Source organism: Diadema setosum, chromosome 21 (assembly GCF_964275005.1).
Source record: "Diadema setosum chromosome 21, eeDiaSeto1, whole genome shotgun sequence".
Lineage (NCBI taxonomy): Eukaryota > Metazoa > Echinodermata > Echinoidea > Diadematoida > Diadematidae > Diadema > Diadema setosum.
This window is the reverse complement of record NC_092705.1, coordinates 26216360-26241112: the sequence shown is the minus strand read 5'-3', so window position 1 is coordinate 26241112 and position 24753 is coordinate 26216360. Positions and strand designations below refer to the sequence as shown.

At 38.2% G+C, this 24753-nt stretch overlaps 1 protein-coding gene across 1 annotated transcript; it reads left to right on the top strand.

Annotated features, from left to right (window-relative positions):
- The first annotated feature begins 1724 nt into the window (after window positions 1-1724).
- LOC140244441 (uncharacterized) lies at window positions 1725-23930 on the top strand. Its single transcript, XM_072324080.1, has 19 exons — window positions 1725-2174; window positions 4306-4500; window positions 5171-5242; window positions 6224-6353; window positions 7077-7199; window positions 8809-8996; window positions 11585-11640; window positions 13168-13297; window positions 14384-14490; window positions 16035-16137; window positions 16536-16686; window positions 17336-17402; window positions 17893-17959; window positions 18827-18912; window positions 19631-19757; window positions 20678-20719; window positions 21137-21304; window positions 21874-21928; window positions 22479-23930. Exons 1-19 carry the CDS (start codon window positions 1725-1727, stop codon window positions 22499-22501), a joined length of 2340 nt encoding a protein of 779 aa, XP_072180181.1. The 3' UTR covers window positions 22502-23930.
- Window positions 23931-24753: the final 823 nt, after the last annotated feature.

Here is a 24753-nt window from a genome sequence, read left to right as displayed (position 1 = left end):
CTTCACATCCTCGGACAAGATGTTTGCCCATCATGTCCCTCTCTACCCAGGTGTACAGATGGACACCTGGCAACGATAGGATAATGATAATGGCAGGGCCCTCCAGTAGATCAGTACTATAACTAAAGAGGCTACAACAGGTAAATGAAATTATGAGGGACATGGCAAATATACCAGCTTGTAAAACATTAAAACATGAAATCTGCAAAGACATGAGTCAATTAAAGCTCAAGTCTGGAATGACCTTTCAAATTAAATTTCAGGATAAAGCAAAGGTCATACTATAACTGATTTTGCCCCCCCCCCCCCCTTCCAATCCTGTTCAGATTGACCTTGCTGTCAGGGGTATGCTCACTGGAGTCATCATGCAAGGAAGTAATGTTTATGATGAATGGGTCATCGAGTACTACATCCGGGTCAGCCTGGATGAGACATCGTGGGATTACTACGACTACTCCCCGAGTCCTGTGGTGAGTTTACCATGGGAGACCACCAATATTTAGGCAGACACAAACCTCAAACACCACTGATAAAAATGTGAAAAGCTATGTTTCCTCTTCAACATATCTGTTGGTGGTTGTTGTTGTTTTTTTTTTTGTGACACAAGTTGTCATGCAGTGTTTGTAGACCCAGCATTTTGACTATTGAAATGATTTCAAATTGCTTTAGATATTGATGAGAGTAATGGACTAGACTTTATTCTTTGAATATTTGATCCTTGTAACTCTGTTACAATGGTATTAGCTAAGTGTGTGATATCTTGTCTAATATGCATAATCTCAGCAAAGCTTACAGGGAATTAGGATTTCTCTTATAGCACACTTTGATATCTCTTGTTAGTACTGTTTTGAATTTCTAGTCTTCTTATGCTACAAAAACATATCAGTAAAACATTCTTATCAATGAAAACTCAGTCTGTCTAGCTTGGTTTCTAACTCATCGAGTTTAATCACTCTCTCAACTGTCACATAGTGCCCAAGAGATGGCGCTCCACCACTTATACCTTTGTAAAACAAGAAAAATGAAATCTTACTATGCATTTGATCAACCCTCAGATGTTTGCTGGAACATATGGACGTGACGTATCAGTGCTGGAAACGCTAGTCAACCCCATGGAGTTTCGCTACATCAGGATCTATCCGACCGACTGGCATAGCTACCCGTGCATGCGAGTGGAATTGACGGGATATCAGCTTGGTATGTTTCTGGTCTTGGCCTAGATGGTAGATTTCGGCACAGCATGCAGATTGGTCGGTAGATTTGAACAGGCTACAGTCATTGGTGCAGGTCTCTTTTATCTGTCACTGATAGAATCAAAAGTTGAATGCACTTTGTGAATTGTTTGAAAGAGGCTTCGTAATCTCATAGTCGGATTGGAATTGGGTCGATTCAAAATATTCAAAGCTGCAGTGTAAGTTTTTTTTTTTTTTTTTTTTACTAATTCCTATTTAGTTTGGAAGCATTTAATGGCGTCAAACTGACTTGTAATTGTTATTTTCAGTATTGCTGCTCAATATGCAGGGCATTGTCAACATATCAAACTATTATATGACTATTGTGTTTTTGTACATTGTATGCAGAGAAACACCATAGATAATGTACCCGACTGTACACTTGTCAAAATTCAAGAGGAAATTTTTAATTCAGTTGCAATTTTTGTATTGCAAGACATTCATACTTGATTGAGATTTCTTTTAAAGAAGGATATTTGTGAAAGGAGGAGGATGTTTTTGTATGCTCCTTCTGCTGTAGAATATCTGAGCAATACGCAGCTGCCTTCTACCGAGGAAGCCAGCACCAGCTTTGAGACCAGCACCAGCTTTCAGACCAGCACCAGCTTTCACACCGGCACCTCCACTGACGATGCAACGCCCACGTGGGCTGCTAGCACTCCTGTCGCCGTGGCGGCGACACAGCAGACGTCGGAGGCCTCCACCCATTCCCAGAGCACGGAGGACTCTTCTCCCCAAAAACAAAATTCTGTCGTGCAGGCGACAACTCCACAGGTCCTGCAGACTACGGACGAGTCAACATCACCCCAAACCCCAACCCCAGGGGGCTCTTCCACCATGTACAGCTCATCGTCATGGGAACAAACCTCCGACACAGAGACGACGCCACAGCCATCGACATCCACTCCACCAGACCAAGTTGACGTCTCAGGTGCAAATGAGGTCAGTGCGTGAAACTTTTATGCCACTTCATCTTTCACTGACTTTGTGTGTGCCTAATTCATAGACACCCCAAATCATCTTAATGATAGGATTAAGATGATTCGGGGTGTCTACGAATTAGGCTTACACAAAATCAGTGGAAGATGAAGTGGCATAATGAATGACCCCTTTCGATTCGCCCCAGGTGACTAGTAGTAGTCAGCAAACGGTATCAACCAGGCACATACTGTGCCATACGTTTGCTTGAATGAATGAATGAATGAATGAATGAATGAATGAATGAATGAATGAATGAATGAATGAATGAATGAATGAATGAATGAATGAATGAATGAATGAATGAATGAATGAATGAATGAATGAATGAATGAATGAATGAATGAATGAATGAATGAATGAATGAATGAATGAATGAATGAATGAATGAATGAATGAATCTTGATGATGATGATGATGATGAAAAGGACAAAAAGTATTGTTATTATGAATCTTTTTCTCTGTCTTCTTTTTCTCCTCCTTCATACTTCCAACTTCCATTTCTTCTTATTAATACATTAGAAGCGTAACAGGTTTAGTGCAGGGCGATTGAAGTTTTCCTCAGCAAGTGGCAAAGTGATATCCAGTATAGGGGATCTGGTCTCTGCACTGCCAACACAGCCCCAAACACTGAATGTGAGTGCACAGCTGAGAAAGTGGCATCTTGGGATGGATTCTGGAGTGGTAGTGTGTGTGTGTGGGGGGGGGGGGGGGGGGGGGGGGAGGGGGAGGGGAGGAAACATCATTGAAGTAAACAAACAATAACAAGAACAACAGCTAAGATGAGCACCCGTGGTGTATTAACAGGAAAGCCACACATGTGTATAAGTCATCACAGAGTGACAAGAGCTTGTTAACCTGTTGAAGACCAGTCCCGAGTATACTCAGGCAGGCATCTGTGGGAACTGTGTGTTACAGCAAAATCAGCCCCTCCTCAACAAGTCAATCAATAATGGTATTTTTAATAGTTGGCAAGGGATGGTAATTCAGTCGTACATTGTCTTACACATAGACTTTTGTGTTGCTCTGTTCTATTCTGTTCTGTTCCAAGGTACCCTGAGTGGAAAATTTTTACTAATGCCCTTTAACTCTTTATGTGCCACGTTCGCACGTCCGACTCAGTCGACGGCGTGCCAACTTCGCATATTCTGCTCAAACGCACTAATCCGCCTGAAATCCGATCGATAAATCGCCGAATGCCGCGGTACAATGAAAGCGTTTCTCACGCTTCCGTTCCTCTCACATAATAGCTTACATTTCATGTAGTGATTGACTGTCAAGAGGTGTTTTCTACTGGATTTGCGGGTAAATTCCAAGTTTCTATCACTGTTTTGTGTGCAAAAGTCATGCCTTTGCAGTAATGTAGCAACTGGTCATGTCAAAGAAAAACAGTCATAGATTTGTCATACACTAATACATCAAAGCGAAGCTTGGTATTTTCTCCACAACTTTACTCACTATTTGCTCCGGCTCAACAGAAATCTAAAGAAGTTACATAAACTTGAAAAACAGAATGTTTTCTCAAAGCATGAAACCGTTAGTGTCTCAGAATAATGTGGCACAAAGGGGGTTTCCACCATGGCACATGAAGACTTAATACTGATACGTATTATTTGTATAATATACAGCCTTGACCTTATATACATGTATGCAAAACTCTGACTATTAAACCTAACAGCAAACATGAGTTTGGCCAGCCAAGATGTAGACATGGTGATTTTGTGGCATTTCAGTGTGATGTGTCAAAAGTTTGGAGCTACTTTTCCTTATCCAGTTTTGAACTTCTTTTACTTATCCAGTGTATGGAGCTACTTTTCCTTTTCCAGTATACAATTATTGTACACTCTTTTCATCTGACATAGTTTAATGCACCTTATTTTTTGTTACAAAAAAAGAAATGATGTTTATATGTTTTTGTCAAAAAAATGAAATAAAAAATTAAAACCGAATTGAAAATTGCTTTTTACATGTTGATGATTGAACACTCTGGAGTTATGTGTTTTAAGAGTAAAGCAGTATCTTTTTTTTTTCATTATCATCACATTGTTTTTGTCTCTCCATGTCTTTCTGTTCTTCATGTGCTGCCTCCCCAAAGGTCAAGGATGTCTTGGACGCCATCTCGGCTGTGAATGGATCCGTCTCCTTCCAGACAGCGTCTACGGTCCTGTCAAGGGTCGTAAACATCACCGCGGTAACGGACAGTCCCCTGAGCGCTTCGGACGTCGAGGACATCAAGGGAACTCTCAGCATTGTGTCTGTCCAGGCCGCATCCAGTAGGGACACAGCCCAGGTGTGTGTTTTCTTTGTGGCGTCTTATCAGGAGTGAAATTTTTATCATATATTTAGTATCTCACATTTCTGAGCATTTAGATTTTCAGTCATGGCAGGTATTATGACAAATCTGACCTATTACTTATTGTTTACACCATATGTTAAGTTGACACCATATATTGATAATAACACTTTGTTTCATCCGTGTATAATATCTCACACTTACTATGTGTTCGGATTATACAGTCATGCTAGCAGAGACACCAACTCTCCTGCTTTTGACGGGAGATCTCCCGCCGAAAACCCATTTTTGCAAAATCTCCTGTTCTCCCGCTTGATGTTTAATTTCTCCTGCTTGAAATGATTTCTTACTTAGTGTCATCGTATGTTGAAAAAAAGCCATAGATACCACGAGATAACATCTAGAACCATAGAGCTGGACCCCTGTCACAAGGAACTTCGTGCACATCAAGTTGGAGTCTCCCGTTTGCTAGGGGTTTCAGGAGGGAGAATCTCCAGATCAGAAGGTGCTTGGGGTTGGAGTCTCTGTGCTAGTATTTAATGATAATGGCAAATCTGACTTATAACTTACAGCATATTGTACATTCAGTTTTGTGCGTTTGCTCCTGTTTCTTCTAGCACCAGGTTACTTTAATGTGGTTGTATTCCTCCCTTTGTGAATGACGCAGGATTTCTTGTCAGTAGTTGGCAGCATCATCATTACCAATGACACATCAGACTCGGCATCTTCCTCCTCAGGGGTGAGTAGACAGCTTTGAAAGATGTACATTGATCTCTCTGTAATGTAGATTTAGATTGAGCATGGGCCCTGGCTGTAAAGTTACGCACGACTTTACGAATGACTTAGATATGGCAAGCCAAGTTGGTTTCCTTATCATTGTTAATTTCAATGGCGAAAGTTGAAATTTACAGATAATAATGATTGTTAATACATTTTAAACCACATTTTTAATTGAAAGCGTATTTGTGCCCCAATGTAGATGAAATGTTGACATACAATTCTACTTTGTTCAAATGTAAGGTAAAAAATGGGCACACATATTGGCACTTCATATTCCAGTCCTTCGTAAAGTCATGCCTAACATTACAAACAGCTTTATGAAACAGGGCCCAGGTTAACTATTGTTAAGTACTGTACAATTAGGCTTGTCTCAAGCTGTTTTTTCCGTGTGTTGGAACCTATCTATGTCATTTTTTTTTTTAATATGAGATGTTGACATGTTTATAAAGTCATTTTAAAAAATAAACAAACAGACACAGTAAATTGGTGCCTTTATCGAGAAGCTCTGTATTTAATCTTTTAGGGTTTCAGGCAAGTGCTGCAGTAATACATGTGCATAGGATGTGAACAGCATACAGTCTTCAATTGAAAACTTTGTAGTAGTATAACAGTTGCAGCAGCATAAACAGACACATATTGCAAATGCACTTGACAAATATTTGTTGAATATCAGATGTAATAACTCAGTCTTATCTCTGATTGTCTTAAAAAAACACAACAACAACAAACACCAATATATATGTACGTATATGTTTATCTCATAGTGATAGTAGTAGAAGTAGTAACCAGTCATATAAAATGCACAGTGAGGATGATGTTTTAGTTGTTGTTGTTATCATTATGGCAAATATAATTGGGAGAGTCACTACGTGATGACTCAACCTCCAAACTTCTTTCATTCTCTTTGAAAAACAAAAAACAAAACAAAAAACCTATGTAGAATTCAACCGGCCTCAGTGAGAATCATGCCAGCGGTGTGATGGAGCTCATGGAAACGTTTGCTTCAAATGCTGCTCAGAGCTTGCTGTCGGAGTCACAGACGGAGGTGGTGATTGCCAATGAGAAGATAGGTGAGAAAGAAGGAATGCTTCAGATACTTCTTCATTCAATGAGCCATACCATCATCACGCACCTCTCCCTAAAAAAGAAAAAAAATGAATAAATAAATGAATAAAATATTAAAAATAAATAAATGAATGAATAAATATATAAGGAAATGAATAAATCAATTAAGAAAACCTGTCAAATATTTTCTTTTGTTGTACAACACAAAATGTCTTTGCCAATAGAATTTTCGTACCACCAAAATTGGTTCTATTTGAATTGATAAATAACAGTGGTCGTGAAAGGATTAAGCTGAAATTTGCTTATGGCATCCTCTTGTAATTCAAAGCTTTTTTTTTTTTTCATTCCCAAAGAACTTTACTTATGCTGAGTTAACTGCAATATGTGGAAATATAAACCATCCTACATTTTTTTTATATCACTGCTCACCAAGAGATTGAAAATTTATTTTAGAATCTCATTATCAATGGCATTGGCCCAAACCTTGACAAAATATCTGCATTTTATACCAGTAAATGTTTACAAGATGTATACATAAAGCCTTTTTATCCTCATGCGTTTATACAATGTCTGTACAAACTTCATTCTCTTACTTTTTGCCTCATTTTATAATACATAAAGACTTCTTGCCATTGGAGAAAAAAAAAAGAATTACCTCTGTGTGATTATCTCTTTTGTTCTAATTTCTAGTTCCAGTTCATTTTATTTGTCATCATCTGTTTTAACAGTTGTCCATTTGGTGTCCATCAAGGCTCCAGTGACAAATGATTCAGCCCGACATATTTCTGTCACAGTCAACTCGACTGCCAACACACTCAACTTTCCAGCCTCCATACTCCAGGGAAAAGAAGGTAAAAAGCGGAGGAATCAAGCCATGTACATTTACGTGTTGAACTTGCCATGTTTGGGACTTTACGTCTGACTGTCCTATTACCACATATTTCTTTCTTGGAATGTGTAATTCTGATGATTTTTTGCTTGGCAAATTCAAACTCTAAAGATTAGTCAGATTGAAAGACATGTACTTTGCATTGTTGGCAACATAATCTCCATTGGGACCATCCACAATGAACACTACTTCTAATATCATCATCATTATCATTATCATTATCATCATTATCATCATTATCATCATCATCATCATCATCATCATCATCATCATCATCAGCATTGTCAACATCATTTTGGTATCATAGAGAAAATATTGTTTGATAGTCATAAAGCTTGATCAGATAGACCTTGCCCCAAAGATAGGATTACCGTTTTTTTTATTTTTCCCAAGTGTTGGAGCTGAGTGGATTGAGAAGGCAAAAAAAAAAAACAGAGATTGTGGCACACCAATATCACCCATGTATCTGGATATGGCACCTAGAGAGAGAGAGAGAAGTGTAGATAGTGTTTCTAAGAGGGAGAGTGATCAGATATTGATCCCTTTACAACAATATATTATTTCTTTCTTGAGCATTAGCATACAAACAAACAAACTAATGCCCTCCCCCCCACCTGTCCTGGAAACTTTGTTAGTGCAGTGTCTCAGGAGTGGCGAACATTCTTATATCTGCCTGCAACAAAGCAAAACAATTTGCAATGATGTGAGACCCAGGAGAGAGCAGCATTTCCTGGATATTGTTGGGAAAATCTGAATGATTCCATGTGTGCATACAATTATAAGTGGTTAATGTTTACCTCAAGCTCAGCATTTGCTTGTGAGGGTTTGATTTGAGGGATACATCTATGGTATTCAGCCCAGATTCTAGAGTCCGATACTTCTCTCTCTTGCCGAGACCACAAAGTCATGGGGGCATTGTGGCGTAGTGGATAAGACTCCCTACTCCTAATTGGAGGACCCAAATTTGATTCCCACCCAGTGCTAACATTCTTGGATAAGATATTTTTACCCACCACATCCTTCTCGACCCAGGTGTATAACTGGGTACCTGGCAATGCTAAGTAGTAGTTATGGCAGGGCCCTCTGGTAGAGCAGTGGCAACACTGAAGAGGCTACGCTGGATAAAGAAAACCTTATCATTGTTATCCCTAAATGGAAATCGGCACAGGAGAATCATGCTGTATGATATAGACAAGCTATTTCCACGATCGTATACAAGTGTATGTCACATTCAGTATAGCTGGAGTGAAAACAAGTAATAACTGTATCTTCTCCAATGATGTGTAGAGTTGGAGTGTGAATTGGTGTGAATGCTGTGCATACACACAGTGTATGAATCTGCACGGTGATACGAACGACACAGGGCATCAGTGTTCAGAATCTTTGATCTACCATTCTTTTACGTAATTTATCAAAAACATTTCTTGGGGCTATCAGAAATATTGAGATGGACCATATCTGACAGTTTCATGGAATTTCAAAGCCAATTATGGAAGAAAAGTAGGTGATTTTGTCTAATTTGTCACGATTTGGCAACGTGTTTCTTACTTTACCGCCTTTATTACCCCCAGTGACTGTCAGTGCCGTGGTGTTCAACGACCTCCACTCGACCACCCCCTCCTCCCTCGAAGGAAGCTCCAACGACACCATCACGACCTTTGGGTCAAAGGTCATGTCCATCCTGGTCACAGCCCTCGATGGGTCAAATGTCACGTTCAGTCCCAGCGACCCCGTGGAGATCGTGCTTAGCCGTAATGAGGTTTGGTCTTTCCCGTTCTTTAACCCTAAAAAGACTGGGCTATTTTGGTAGCTCGAAAGACTGGGGGGGGGCCTAAAGGGCCCCCCCTTAAGATCTCGGCTTAGGATCGCGCGATCGCCGCGAAAATTTGCATAATGGTAGTGTGCGATGTAATCTACAAGATCGTATATTCAAATTTTATAAAATAGTCTTCTTTTATTTTATTTTGATTAAATATGCTAATTTATGCGAGAAATCAGACTCTTTGATCTAAATCAGTAAATAAAGCTCCAAAAGTGCTCATTTTTGGTCTAATTATTCTTAGTGGCATTCTTAGCAAATGTACTTGAAAAAAAATTCGGTATCAAAATTAATTTCTTATCTATTCTATTGTTTTATGAATTTCTTATGTATTTCTTTGTTTTTTCGACCTTTTGTTTTTGTTGTTTTTTTTTAACAAAACTTGTGGCAGACACTTTTTGAAGCATAATACTCCTAAAACAAATTAATTTTAGCCATTGAGAGTAAAAATAAGCATATTTATATGAGCCATGTGAAAAAACTCAATTTGCATTGACTTTGTACACAAAATCACATTTTTGAGCCATTTTCGGCCTCACGTGCATGTACAAAAAGTTATGTAACTTCAGAACCGTACCCCCGGGCGTCACAAATTTGGTGTCAAAATGTGCGGGAAACTCGAAAGAAAAAAGTCATAGAGCATCGCGGCGAGAGCATTGCGTGTTGCAGAGTAATTGCGCGAAATGTTGAGGGGGGGGCCTTTTAGGCCCCCCCCCAGTCTTTTTAGGGTTAAGGTTGCGAAAATTCGTGATGCATTCATATCCTCCTTCAAAATTGCTATCTCATTGAAGACAATCCAAATCCAAATTTGTTCATCTATCAATTTATGAAAGGCATTTAGATTATTCTATCTTTCTTTTTTTCAGTTAGTAGCTTCTATTAGGAGACATCCCAGATGTTTGATGCAAGGTTGAAATTGATTGGCTAATGATAGAAATGTGTAAATGCATAATGTATTGAGATATTTTAGGGGGTTTAAGCATTGAATGATGATGACAATAAATAGAAGATGTATTACCAATTCATACAGCTACACTTCTGTATTCTCATTAACACAACACTAAACTTGTATTAAGATTATTTTATATGCTATGTCTATGTTCCTGGTATACTAATGGGATGTTTGTAAATGTGTACATTGGTGGGCAATGATGAGCAGGGTTTGCCCACCAATTATTTTTCTGATATTCAAATTTTAATAGCAAATGATAATAGCTCCTAACATTTACACATACAGTAGCTACCTGCTCATTAAATTTGGTCCATTCTGTGCATGTATCAAACTTTCATGATTTTTATGCCTCCGCCACGAAGTGGTGCCGGAGGCATTATGTTTTCGGGGTTGTCCGACCGTCCGTCCGTCCGTCCGTCCGTCCTTCCGTCCTTCCATCCGTCCGTAATGAATTTTGTGGACAGGATAACTACCAAAACCTTTTGAGGTATCCTAATGAAACTTGGCATGTATATGTATTAAGGGGTGAAGTTGTGCCTATCAACTTTTGGGTGCACATGCTCAAGGTCAAAGGTCAAAAGGTCAAGGTCAATGCTTAAAATTTTACTATTTCCCCCATATCTATGCCATGCCTGAAGATATTTTCTTGAAACTTAGTGTATACATGTATTACTCAATCAAGATTCTCTAGTGAAAGTTTGGGATCATGCGGTCAAAGGTCAAAGGTCAAAAGGTCAAGTAAAAAATGTGAAATTTAACTTTTTTCTCCGTATCTTGGAAATAGTTCAAGGTATCTTCATGGAACATAGTATATATGCATTTACTGACTGGCAGTGATTAGCTAGGGAATTTGGGGTTCATGGGGTCAAAGGTCAGGGGTCAAAGGTCAAGGGCAACACTTCAAAATTTTACTATTTCCCTCATATTTGTGCAATGCCAGCAGGATTTTTTTTTTTTTTACTTGGTGTATGCATTTTTAACCTGATAGTGATTCTCTAGAAAGTTTTGTTTTTGTTTTTGTTTTTTGTTTTTTGCCAAAAAGGTCAAAAGGTCAAAGATTAAATGAAAGTGCTGAACTTACTTCTTCCTCCATATCTCGGAAGTGGCTCAAGTTATCATGAAACTTAGTACATATTTATGCATGTTCTGCCTGACAGTAATTCTCTTATGAGTTTTAGGGTCAATGGCCAGATGAAAATGGTAACAATTTACTATTCAATACAGAAATTGCATTTTTTCTCCATACCTTGAAACTTACTCAAGGCATAAACTTATGAGAGGGTCAAAGTCAATCAATCCCCATATACGTGCTCTCCTATTCGTCCAATTAAACCTATGTCAAGGAAGGTGAACATTCAACACTTTTGTGACAAACATGTCATTTTGATGTTTTGCCAGTTTTGTGAAAATGTAATCACACATTGTCCACATGTACTATAGACCTATTAGGAGAATCATGCATTATGGCGGAGGCATACCAGTCGCCATAGCGACATTTCTAGTTTTTTTATTTTTCACTTCAAAAATTCACTTCTCTGGAATTGTTAAATCATTCATGTTTTGTTTTTTTTCACAGGATGCAAATACGACCAATACAGAGTCACTGTGTGTCTACTGGAAATTTCTGTCAAGGCAAGTGGTGCGATGTCCCTCGTGTTGCGAGAACAAACTTGGGACTGATTGGCATTAGCAAGGACGCCCTCGTGGCAAAGACGTAGCAGAAATAATCTCTCTGTGTGTTTTAATCAGCCATGTGTGCACTGTGACAGATTAAAGGAGACCTCCGGATGATTTTCTAATTTTTACATTTGAACATATATAAATTAGTTATACTGGGTACAGAGTTTCAGGATTTATAATGATTGGGATGAAAAATAAGAATGTTTTCGAAGTTTATAACAAATTGCAATGAACAAGGATGATGACATGGCAGCCTCACCATAAGAATGCATGAGATGTGGCTCAAGGAAGCAGCACAAAAGAAGAAGGCATGCATAGATTACACACAGGTGAGCTTGCAAGCATGCGGTATTGTAATGGAATGACACCGCTACATTTTTTAGATATGTGAGGCTCCTATGTCATCATCTTTGTTCAGTGTAATTTGTTTAAGGTTTTTGAAAGTACTGTTTCTCTGCTCAAGAACCACAATAAATTCTACAAATCTATACATGAAGCTGTTGATTTATGTACTACATGATGTGAAATTATGAAAATCGTCCGGAATGCCCCTTTAATGCTCAGGAACAGGGTTTTTTTTTTTTTTGGCCATTTTGTATTTTCTGTTATATACTAGTATATGTTTCACTTGCCAGGTATGTACTAAAGAAGGAAAGAAATAAGGAAAAGTCTTGATGTGAATCAGTGTGGAATAGCTAATTCAGTCATCCTGATATCACATTCATGAAGGAGTCAAATAGGACAGGTTTAAATATCCTGTACATTCAAACAAAATAAATTAATCATAGATTTAGATTTGATTTTCTGTGATCTGTTTGCATGCCAAATAATGTATTATGCAAGATTCATCTTGTACAATGTTGGCCATAAATACATATGTAGATATGAAAGAATAGACAACAAAATGAGACAAATTCATGATTTTACTTGGCAAATAAATAAAGAAAATAATTGTGTGTCTTGTTTTATTTTTCTGTCACTTTCAAGCATTTATATTGCAGATATCGATATTGTATTGCAGAGCCTGAAATAAATGCAGGGCTTGTAGAAGTAACAATCGTTGAGAAAATTTCATTCAATATGAAACAAACTTGTTCTTATTTATCTATTTATTCATTTATTCATTCATTCATTCATTCATTCAGTCAGTCAGTCAGTCAGTCAGTCAGTCTTATTTCAACAGGGTAGCCCCATCAGTAGGCAGGTACTGTTCTTCCTGGGGGCCCTGAATACATACAAGCACCCAATTAACTATATGATGACATTTGCAAACATACTAATCAGACAAACGATAATACCATGGTGGGCCTACTGTACATATCTGGCCAAAAACATTGAAGAAATCTTTTTAACACAAAATTAATGTCTTTAATGTGAGAAAGAAAAACTAAAACTATCACTGAACGTGATGAAATACCCCACCCAATTTAAAATATATTTCTCTGAATTTTGTTCCTTTTGTTTTGTCTGCTGCCACAGTGAAGAAGCTGGTGGGGTGTGGTCTACAGAGGGCTGCAGTGTGAACGAGAGTGACGGGTCGCAGGTCACATGTCTGTGTGACCACCTGACCAACTTTGCTGTGCTCCTGAGTGTCAACCCCAACCCCATTGTAAGCTACTATTTCAAACTTAGAAGGAAACATTCTCTTATTTTCCCTTTACTCAGTGGCATGCTTTCTCTTCAGATGAATCACTGCCATTTTCACTTTGCTTTCTGAAGACATGCTTTGTATTTTTTTTAAGTGAAAAAAAAAAGTATTTGGATGTAATTATGTTTCTGACTCTTTTTTTAGGACCATGGTACATTCATTTTTTTAGTCTCTTCATTGTATTAGTAATGAATTCTTTCCTTTGCCATTTCGCTGGTGAATGAATGCTTGATTTCTGCTTCAATTGTCATCCATGTATCTGACTTTTCTACTCCTCAGTCTTTAGCTGTCATCAGAAGTTTTGATGCATATTTCAGAGACATGTATTTTTTTGTGGCAACACACAGCTATTTCAACAATTATAACAATGTACCTAAAAAAAACAAAATCTTATTTGCTGCCAATATTTCTAGAGACATAAATTGACAGTCAGCATTAGGCGCGGTCAGACTGGCAAAAGATTGAGAAGTTTAAGATCGTGATCTTTAAGATCTCGAAGTTTTGCCAGTGTGACCGCAAACTTCCGGCGAAACTTCCGGCGAAACTTCTCAATCTGTTTGCAGGCGGTGTCTCCAAAGCGCGAGGCAATTGTCACGTACAGATATGCATTGTTACGTCACAATCACTAGCCATCGGACGGCGCACTCTTTCTTGCGCGCGTACCAATGGCCCAAACTTCGTGATCTTAACTTCTCGACCTTTTGCCAGTCTTACCGCGCCTATAGTCACTGTCTTTTGTTGTTGTTGAATACCAGTACCAATTATGTACTGACAAAGTTAACTTCAACCCGTTGAGGACGGGCTGATTTTGCTACAACACGAATTTCCCATAGACCCTGTCTTGGGTATACTCGGGACTCGTCCTCAACGGGTTGATAGTGTGGAAGCAGTTGCGTGTAATATGCCAGACATTAGCTACATTTTAATGGCTGTCTAATCATTCTCTGAAACTGCTATGGTGATATGTTTAGCTAATCATGATAGCTTGTGAAGAATAAATTTATGCAGATGTATTCATTCTTTGTCTGCAAATTAATGTTCTCCCAGGTCTTGACCAAAGGTCATGAGATAGCCCTGGACATGCTGACCTACGTGGGTTTGGCCCTCTCTGTAGCTGCGCTGGTTTGCACTCTGGCAATTTTCATATGGTTCAAGTAAGTTTGTGGTTCTATAGCTTCAGTTGCAGCCCCTGCTCATTTTGTTATGATAAGATTTCAGTTGTCAAGTAAAACATCTTCAGTAGTGTTCATCAACACAATCTGATTCTCAGGAGTATGGCCAGCACACAAATCTTATATCCCTCAAATGCCTGTTTCTGCATCATTTTATGTAATGGTAATCTGTTGGTATGAAATTTAATTATTACCCCCGCCAAGGGAGGAGGTTATGTTTTCGTTACCGTTGGTTTGTTCGTTCGGTCATTTGTATGTTTGTTTGTTTGTCCGTGTGCAAAATAACTCAAAAAGTAGTTGACGGATTTGGATGAAACTTGCAGGAAAGGTTTAGAATGATACAAGTAACAAACGATTAACTTTTGGGAGTTCAGGCTGCGCGTATTTGAGGTTTGCATGTGCGCACTAAAGTGCGTGCTCTAGTTTCTGCTAGGGCGAGGTGCGCCATGCAGCTGAGGGTTTATGACATAACAAAAGCTTCTATATTGGGAAATCGGGCGACTTTCAGCACACAATGCTATAAGTACGTATGGGTGTGTTAAATCACCGATATCTCTATGGAAGAACAAGATCAGTGGTGGAAATGAGCTGCATGCTTGGCGGAGGTCTGCGCTCTCAGAGTGCTTTTCTAGTTCAGTTAGTTGCTCAGAATGGTCAGCAAGGTTTGACTTCACAAAAGATGTGAGGATAGTAGTTCTTGCTACAATGGCTACTTTGCATAGGAACAGCCAATCAGGCAGCAGGATTCTTTTTTCATTTCCATGAAACTTGCCAATGCAGCAGGAGTTGCTATCATAGAAATTTTCTGTGAAATGGATCCCTGTTGTTTGTAATGATGAGTAGGTGTCATTTCACTTCTGCTTGACTCGCAGGTATGAAATTCACTTTATGATGCAGCTGATAACTAGAGAAGCACTCTGAGAGCACAGGCCTCTGCCAAGCAGCTCATTTCAACTAATGACTTTGTTCTTCCATAGAGATCAGTGATTTCCACTCATACGTGTGCATGCTGAAAATCACCCAATTTCCCAATATATCAGCCTTTTGCTACTTCATCAACTTGCAGCTGCATGGCGCACCTCTCTGTAGCAGAAACTAGAGCACGCACTTTAGTTCGCATATGCAAACCTAGAAAAGTGTGCAGCGTGAACTCCCAAGTTTATTGACCCTACCTGCCAAAATAGAAAAAATCCTTCATAAAATCCATAAAAATTCCTGGATCACTACCAAAATTGAATCATCTGTTCCTTGTGTCATTTTTCAGCCTCTCCTGTAAGTTTCTTTCAAATCCGTTCCCAACTTCTGGAGTTATTTTGCACATGAACAAACAAACACACAAACAAACCAATGCTGACAAAAACATAACCTCCTCCCTTGGCAGAGGTAATTATCTCGTCTTCTATTTAACAGAAGTTATGGTACTGCAAGAGAAACCTGCAGAAAATAAATACTGGACAGAGATAGAGGAAAAATAAATAAGATTCATACATAAATTGTGTGTCATATTGCTCTTTCCCTGACCATAGGCTGCTGAAATCACAACGCAACATTATCCATGCAAATCTCGCGGTCGCTATGGTAACTGCACAGTTTCTGTACCTGGTCGGGATCGAGCAGACACGGCGTCAGGTGAGATGAATATGACAAATGTCTTGTAGAGATTCAGTGACTGACTTTATCTATTTATCAATGGCCTGCATCAATCTTAGTATTAATGCCAAAAAAGTATTCATTTTTACCCATGTACTGGTTGGTAAACACAGTTTGGGAGTGATTATTTTTCTGTTACAACTTTACCAGCATTTTTTTTTTTCACTTTCAAACTTACTGCCAATTACAAAAAGAGAGTTGAATGGTGCAAATTCTTACTTTACATATATTATTCCTAATTTGCCTTTCACAGCCCATCTCACATGAAACCTTTGCAAAAGCATGCATAAGCACTCTTTTTGTTAAACCGCACTGTGATATCCTGTTGATAGTCTTGTTCAAGGCTGCATCGTGTATGTTCTGTTCCTGTCCTCTAGGGAGCCTGCAAGACAATAGCATTCCTCCTTCACTACCTGTTCACCGCCACGTTTGCCTGGATGCTCATGGAGGGAATCTACATTCTGATGCAGACGAGGACGGCGTATGGGAAAGGGGTCAAGACCTGGATGTACCTCATCATAGGATGGGGTGAGAAGAATGTTTTTAGAAGTTTGTTTGTTTGGGGTTTTTTTTAAGTGTGTTACAGTGTGAACGTGGTGGGAATGTAGGGTACGTTGGAAAGTGCAGTGGTGAATAGGGGAAAATTAGTCCTACATTGTATGTGCTTAGGGATAGACTGGATGATTTATTGTTGAAGATGACAAATGTTAAGTCGTACATTGAAATAGCAGTCCTATCCTAACCAGTTATCTTAATGCACCACTCAAAACCATTGAAACAGTGCAAAATTAAAAGCATGCAAATATTTTTGCTTGTAAGGTCAATGTTATGTACTGCTATCAAATGTCTTGATTCTGTGGAATGAAAAATGAAAAATGACACGCACCAACACATCCACATTTACACTAAATACCTTTGCACGGAATGGGTTACTGAAGCAAGTAATAACCCAAGGCAGGCATTTCTCTGAAATGTTCTTATTCATAGATTTAGCATTCTATTGGCCTAGTTTTTAAAAGATGATATCTCTTCCATATGTTCAGTTATAAAAGTAAGTTGGTAAAGCTTTAGCAACAGAACTAGAAGTTACTGTTTCTTTTACTCATATGCACTACACAATGTTGAAGTTGTTAGATTTTTCCACAAAACTTTGTTTCCTGTTCCTTTCCTTTGACAGGATTTCCCCTGATCGTAGTCTCCATCTCATTTGGTATTCGATTTAATGGATATGGCACAGAAAATCAGTAAGTTGTTTGAATTCATTTTGTAAGAAAATCGGTACCCACACTACAATTTCATGCATGTTGATTAGATCCCTGTCATCACATACACGGAGAATGGAATTTTAGTTGGTTAATATTTATGGTCATAAATGTTCTCTCTGGAGTAACTTATAAATGTGTCATCTATTGTAAAGCTGTTCAGAAACCTTTGAAGCTTCATGCTCCTTACGTTACCTACATACATAGTGGAATATGACAATATCATTGTATGAGAGACACTACATTTTCATCACAGTCTTGTGACAGTGTCTTACATTTGCCACTTGAAAATTTATGGTAGTTCAGTAGCATCCATTCCCACTGCCAAATAAAATGCACCCTCCTTTGAAATTAGGTGCCAATGAATGTTTAAGGAGGAGTTTTTGTGAATTCACACATATATGAAGTGTCCTGCAAATTTAATTTGAGAAGCTTATCTTTAAATTCACAACTTTGTACTTTTTTCCTTCAGTTGTTGGCTTTCTGCAACAGATGGTCTGATGTGGGCATTTGCTATTCCAGTTTTGATCGTCATAGCGGTGAGGATTTACTTGGTCCTTGAAACTTTTCCTCATTCAATGACAAATCTTGCTTGTACTATACAATTTGGTGTCAATAAACTGAGACATTGTTGCTGTTTTCAAAGAGTTCAATTGATAATTCGAAGAACATCATGGATTCTATAATAAGGTGACCTAACATTGAAATGCCACTGGTAGATTGGTGAAATACAAGCAACTCAGAAATTTTGTTGCAAGATAAATGTTGAAAAGGTAATTAATGTTTCAGAAGCAAACTAAGGCAAAAGTTGTATTGCAAACATAGATTAAAAATTGCAGTATATATACATATTTACATTCATATATCACAATTCATGAATCCTCAATTCTGATATGGTTGAAATTGATGGCATAAATTCATCCCCATAGTAGCCACATTGCCCCATCGTACTAAATCACTTCATAGTACTAGACCACTCTGTTTTGGATCTTGGTGATTCATATGTACATGTACTTTATAAAACTTGGCTTCCGTAATATGAGATGATCCTTGTTCAATGCAAATGTAATGCAAACATTGATGGCAGTGCATATGAGTGACTTGGCTGGCTCGATCACGTTCAACCAAGGAAAATATAATTTGATTTTATTTGGTATATAAAACAGATATGGACTGCTTTTATTCAGGACATTGTTGATATTATTACCCCAAAGGATATCAGTTCCATGCTGTAACCCAAGGATTTTGCTTCAGATTTGACAATGCCCTAAAAAGCAGTCTATATCTGTATACTATATTTGACCATCATATCATTACAAAGTTAGGTAAATCATGTCCAGAAGAGTTTGGTATACAGTTTAAAAAAAAAAGAATAATAATAATTTGTTGCAACATCTATTTCGCAGATCAACACAGTGGTACTAATCATGGTGATTAGAGTCTTTATGTCACTGAAGGCCAATGCAGACAAGACTGAAGTTGAAAGGTTTAGGTGAGATGGCTTAGAGGCTGCTCTTCTCCTTTTCCTTCTCCCTCATCTCCACTTCTTCTCCCCCTCTTTTTTTTTTTTTTTTTTTTTGGTCTTCCTCTTATTTCTCCTCCTCCTTCTCCTCTTCCCTCCTTCCTTTCCTCTCCTTTCTCTTCCTCTTTCCCCTACCTCCTCCTTTTCTTCTTCCTCCTCATCCTCTCCCTCCTCTTCCTTCTCCTCCTCCTCCTCTTTTTGAAATCTTCTTCAATACTTCTTTTTTAATATTCAAGGATATCTTTTCACTAAGATTCAGTTGGTTTACAGTGTGCCAGGGATAATCTCACCAAACAGGGAGAACCAGCAAAAATGTGTGAAAAAAAAAGTAAGCGTGTTGATAGGAATATATATTTTTGGGAGCTGTGGATTCTGTTGTGTTGCAAGCAGTGATATGTGACAGGGTGTGATGTCATATGCAGAACACAGCAATGTTCTCAAAACTGCTGTTACAAGTATGTCTATGTGGTATCAAATCCGGGGAGTGTTATCAGACAATTGCACCATGGATTTCAATTTTGTTTTTATTATCATCTACATGTATAAAATATCATGTAGTTCTGTCAGATTTTGAAGGTTTTGCAACACTTGACCTTGGATGCAGACCTTGACCTTTGCCCTTAGACTAATTAGTTGCCATGGAAACACCCTCTCATTGGCACCATGTACTCTGTTGGTTTTCCTTCAGGGCTGGGGCACGTGCTATTCTCATGCTGCAGCCTCTCCTCGGATTCACATGGATCTTTGGTCTCCTCTCGTCCTACGACACCTCGCTCTTCTTCACCTACATGTTCGTCATCTTCAACTCCCTCCAGGTGTGTCCAGAGGGCACTCTATATTGATTGCAGTCTATCTCTGTAGTCCTCAAGTAATAGTGGAGTCGAAATGTTCTTTAATCAATATCATAAATGGTACCAAAGTTCTGTCTATATCATTGGAAAGTGAATGTATGAATCAAATCATAGCAATGTTTCAAGCTTTGTCTCAGGTGTATACTCTATTTGCTGTATTTGTTGAATTGATATTATATGCTAGTGAACTTGTCCATGACTCCCCAAGCAACTTTACATCTATTTGGATGTTCCTCCTATCCCCACCTCTCCCACAAAACAGTATAAGACAGTCCTCTAAGAAGGATGTTGTGGTACAATATGGAATAATATGATTGCACAATCTCTGACTAGCAGACACAGCAGAGTATGGTTAATCAGTGCTTAGAAAGGGTGCTGGAAACATTAATTTTTCCATAGGGATGGGGAAAGATGATACTACACTGTAGTTTGTGTGCCATGTTTACCATAACTTGAATCATTATTTGACATACTTTATATCTGTTCTCTGGGAATCATGTGTATCCTTGCAGTTTGAGATTTAGAAGCAGATATGATGAGAGTTGCCGAATGAATGACCTTTCATTTCATTTGGTTTGAATGTGATTGAATTTTGATCAAGCCATTTGATTTAAAAGGAGTTGAGCGAATAATCTCTGTCAATTATTGATGATACATAGAAAATCTTGATCGGCATGGTCATTACAGTAATGTGCTAATATCACATCTCATATTGATAAAAAGAATATCCTGGTAGCACCTCCAGTTAAACTATGGTTACCTATTGCAAGGGGGGGGGGGTGAATAAATTTCTGTATCTGGAATGAATTTCTGTCTCTGGAGTGGATATACATTTGTGTTTTGATGGCTTTAACAATACATGATCTTCTTTGTTTTTTTTTCAGGGTGTCTTCATCTTCATCTTACACTGTGTCATGAATGAAGAGGTTGGTATCTCTGTCTTACTTCCTTATTCTTATATCCTTATCTCTCAACAATGTAGACATGAACATAAACAGATGAAACAAAAATGTGCAAGAAATGTAAACAAGCTGAGAGGGGCATGATGACATAATTCACCATGTCACATGATTGTTTGGGACCAGACTCAAAAGAAAATAATTATGATAACCTAGGAAGATTGTATCCTCCATAGTGACGGTTGATAAGTTCTGAAGATTTCATATTGTTGCCAAGGCAAATGTTAATTTTGAAACTAATTCCTGCCGTAAGTCTATCATATAGCGTGGCTGTTTGAAAAATTATGTGCCTACAGCAATCTTACCACAAACCACCCCACAGTGTTGTAAGTGTTTAACGAGTGGTGAAAATATCAACACCTTTAATTTCTTACACCTCACAAGGTGAAGAAAGCCTTCAGGTCCAAGTACCGTCGACACGGACGTCGACGATCCACGCTGGCCTCGACAACCGAGACATCGGTAGCCCTGCGAACGACAAGGGCCTTCGTGGATAAAGCTCCGGTGAAACGGGACAGCAAAGTGTCCAAGAGATCTAGCCTTGGTGATGAGGTAGGTTGTTGCCATGGCAGCAACATTATGAAAAATTGTCTCTTCCTCCTAGATTAAATACATTTTTAGATTTAAGAATCTTAAGCTTTCGTCCTATCATGACCAAGTAAGAAAGAGACTTACATTTTGGCGGGCAATACTTGGTTACAATCTGAAGTAGTAATTATCTTTTCCCTTAATAGAGAGGTGGTATAATCATTTGTTGTTTTGTGAAATTCAATTTTGACACTGAGACTTTGTGGGATCAGTATTTAATCAAGCATCTTCTTTCTTACTGATTCCTCCATGTGAAATTACACAGGGCACCTCTTTGTAGTGTTTCTGACAATAAGACCACTTTTACTTTGACTTTTATTTGAAATATGAAAACAATATTTTTTTTTAAGTTTTGAAAGAGTGCTCTTGTTTCAGGACAGAGGTGATTCATTACTCAATCAATTCTCCCTTTTCAGAAGTTGTACTATGTGATGAAAACGAATAACATCAGTACTAAGTACCTGGGAATTTCGTCTTTTCTTCATGACCCACTGTGAACTAACATCCTTGTTATCCTTTTTTTGGATTTGTAGATAGCAATGAAGCTGAGTAAAGGATCAACGAAAGTGGAACCATTGAATCTATCAAGTGAGTGAGATAAACTCAAATGTTAAGTTAGTATGTTAGCTAAGTATAGCTGTTGCCCTTTGTTTATTCTAGTAATAATGTAGCAACCTCTGCACAATGATTATATTAGTCTTTTATGTTCATGTTTGTGAGCATGGAGATGTATGATAGTAATTATTGATGCAGTACAGTGGACTGGTGTTTATAACAGACTCCTTTGGACAAGTAAAATCACTTGTCATGGCCAGTGTTTGTTGTACATATTGTAGCAGGGTGTGAAAAACAATAAAGGAAAAAAAATTCAGCCAAGAAAACTGACTACTGTCAAACCATAAATTTCCGGTGCGTTTTTATTTCACATATTTTGTGAGAGCCGATGATTCACGAAATGAAAGCACATCTGAAAGTTCTTATCTACACGATGTGCATTGAATTGCCAGCAGCAATTGGCAAAAATTTCTTGCTCTACTGTATGTAATTGCAAAATTTCTTCATGCGTTGCATTATCTCTATATGTTACAAGAATCCATCTGGAATATTGTTTGTGTAATTTTTGTTCCCGTCGTTGCAGAAGTTGCATTTGAGGAGACATGATGTGAGGTAATGCATGCCGTCCTGTTTTTGAGGAAGCTCCCACTCTCAGCCCATTCCGTCCAATCAATCCATCCGTGAACGCAGATACCTCAGTGTGTCTTAAAGTCTTTCTGTATGTTGGGGTCGACCTCTGTATATTTACATGAAGAATCTTGTTGGTTTTGTGTGTCTGCTCATTCACTCATGTTTATAGATTTTAGGCTTGATGGTCATGCCTATTCTGGACTGTACAAAGGTGTATTTATTGTAACTACAGTGTATGATCAACCTCACCTAATTTGAATCCAAAGGGACTGTAGTACAAGTAAATCCTTTGACTTTGAATTTTGACTTACACAATAGAATGTACACATGTTGATATCTATCCAGAGTAGAATTCAGCCGATATTTCGACTTTTGCAAGGTCAACTTTGGCGAAATTGACTTTAATTTGAGTCTAGACTTCTTTTAAAGACAGACAAAGTGATGGGGAAGGATCTAGTGATTTCGTACTGCACTGATCATGGCATAAAATTGACTTGAGTTATTCTGTAGAATGAGAGCTGATTGTGTACAGTTTTGCCTGCAAACACAAACCTAGAAATCTTGAGATTGATTTCCTTTTAATTACGTTATGTGCAGTGTTTGCATGTAATGCAAGATTAACATCTTGATCAAAGACCATAATGTGTTTTTAGCAGCTGTGTATATAAAGAACCCAGTATTGTATTGCTACACAAGTACTATGACGATTTCACAAATGTAAGAAATGCAACCTCTATCGTTAAGGGTATGAAAAAGTAATACATGTATTTGCAGTTGCAAAGTGCAAACCTGCTATCACAAGTAAAGCTTTAGGCCGAGTCTCTAAACAGGTTTTTTTCAAACAGAAACATGTACATACGTCAAAAAATGTGTTACAAGGTATTCTATAAATCATGGAAGTGTACATGCATTCATATGTATTGTGATGTTAGTATGTGTACGTTGACATCAGTGAAATTCTTCCACTTGTGTAGTTATGTCCTCGATTCTATGCATGACTGACCTACATTAATGAATGTGACAGAATTGTAATTCCTCAAAATATTGCAGAATCTGTTTCACACTTATTTATCTTGCGTAAAATGCTTTCTTCTTTAGACAAAACCCTAAACTTTGGCTATAAGATCAAGATTTGTTTGTCACATTTTTTTCAGTTTTCATATTCAGCTTTGGTATGGTCACTTTTGAGCGTATGGTCACTTTTGTCATCTATTGTGTTCAGGATTTGTGCAGTAAAGAAATCGACAGAAAGATTCGTGGTTGTGTGTGATATTGATATTGTTTTTAGACAAGTAGAGAAAGAAACTCATGTCAGGCATTTTGTGATATAAATATGGTGCACTTGTCACACACATTGTCACAATCCATATTGTGCATCCTCCAAGCTAAAAGAACAATGATTCATTTTATGCATATCTTTCATGTTTGGTGTGTGTGTGTGTGTGTGTGTGTGTGTGTGTGTGTGTTTATTGCAGCTACATGTATTATATGAAAAATTAAAGTGCTAGTTCAGCAGATCATGCTGAAACTATTTAGCAAAGGTGAACATTCACATTTATTTTTCTGTATGATGTGTGTATTACATGTGTGCTTGTGTGTTTGTAATTAACCTGTTGAGGACGAGTCCCGAGTATACTTGGGCAGGGGTCCATGGGAAATGCGTGTTGTAGCAAAATCAGCCCCTCCTCAACGGGTTAATATATGCGTGTATGTGTTGTGTGTATGTATATTCTGTGTGTACATAAATATAGTTCATACTGGTATTTAAACGTTTTATACATAACACATCAAAATGCATAAATGACAGTCTGTCTTACAATCTATCTGTTAGTCTATCCATCTGTCTCACTTTTCTTCCCATACTCATTCATTCTCTCTCTCACACACACACCTGCAGACACATTCTTAAAGTGAAAACAAAGTTCTGGTAAGGGCTTGAGAACCCGTCTGGCGCCATTTCATATTTGCTTGCAATATATCGAAAGAGTCTACAAAGAAACTTACCTGGCTGACGCGGTTTGCTGGAATGATGAGTCGTTTTGGAGTATTTTGAGAAAAATAATAAAAGTCGGTAGACCGACTTTTATTCCAGAAGGCTCCAGACTAACTCGGTCTCAGGGAATACTCGACCCTATTTCAGACAATTTACACACAGTTCGTGATCGCCATGTTCATCAGTACTCTGTACTACGGGTACCAAACGAGGCCTTGATGAGCAGACAGGAAAG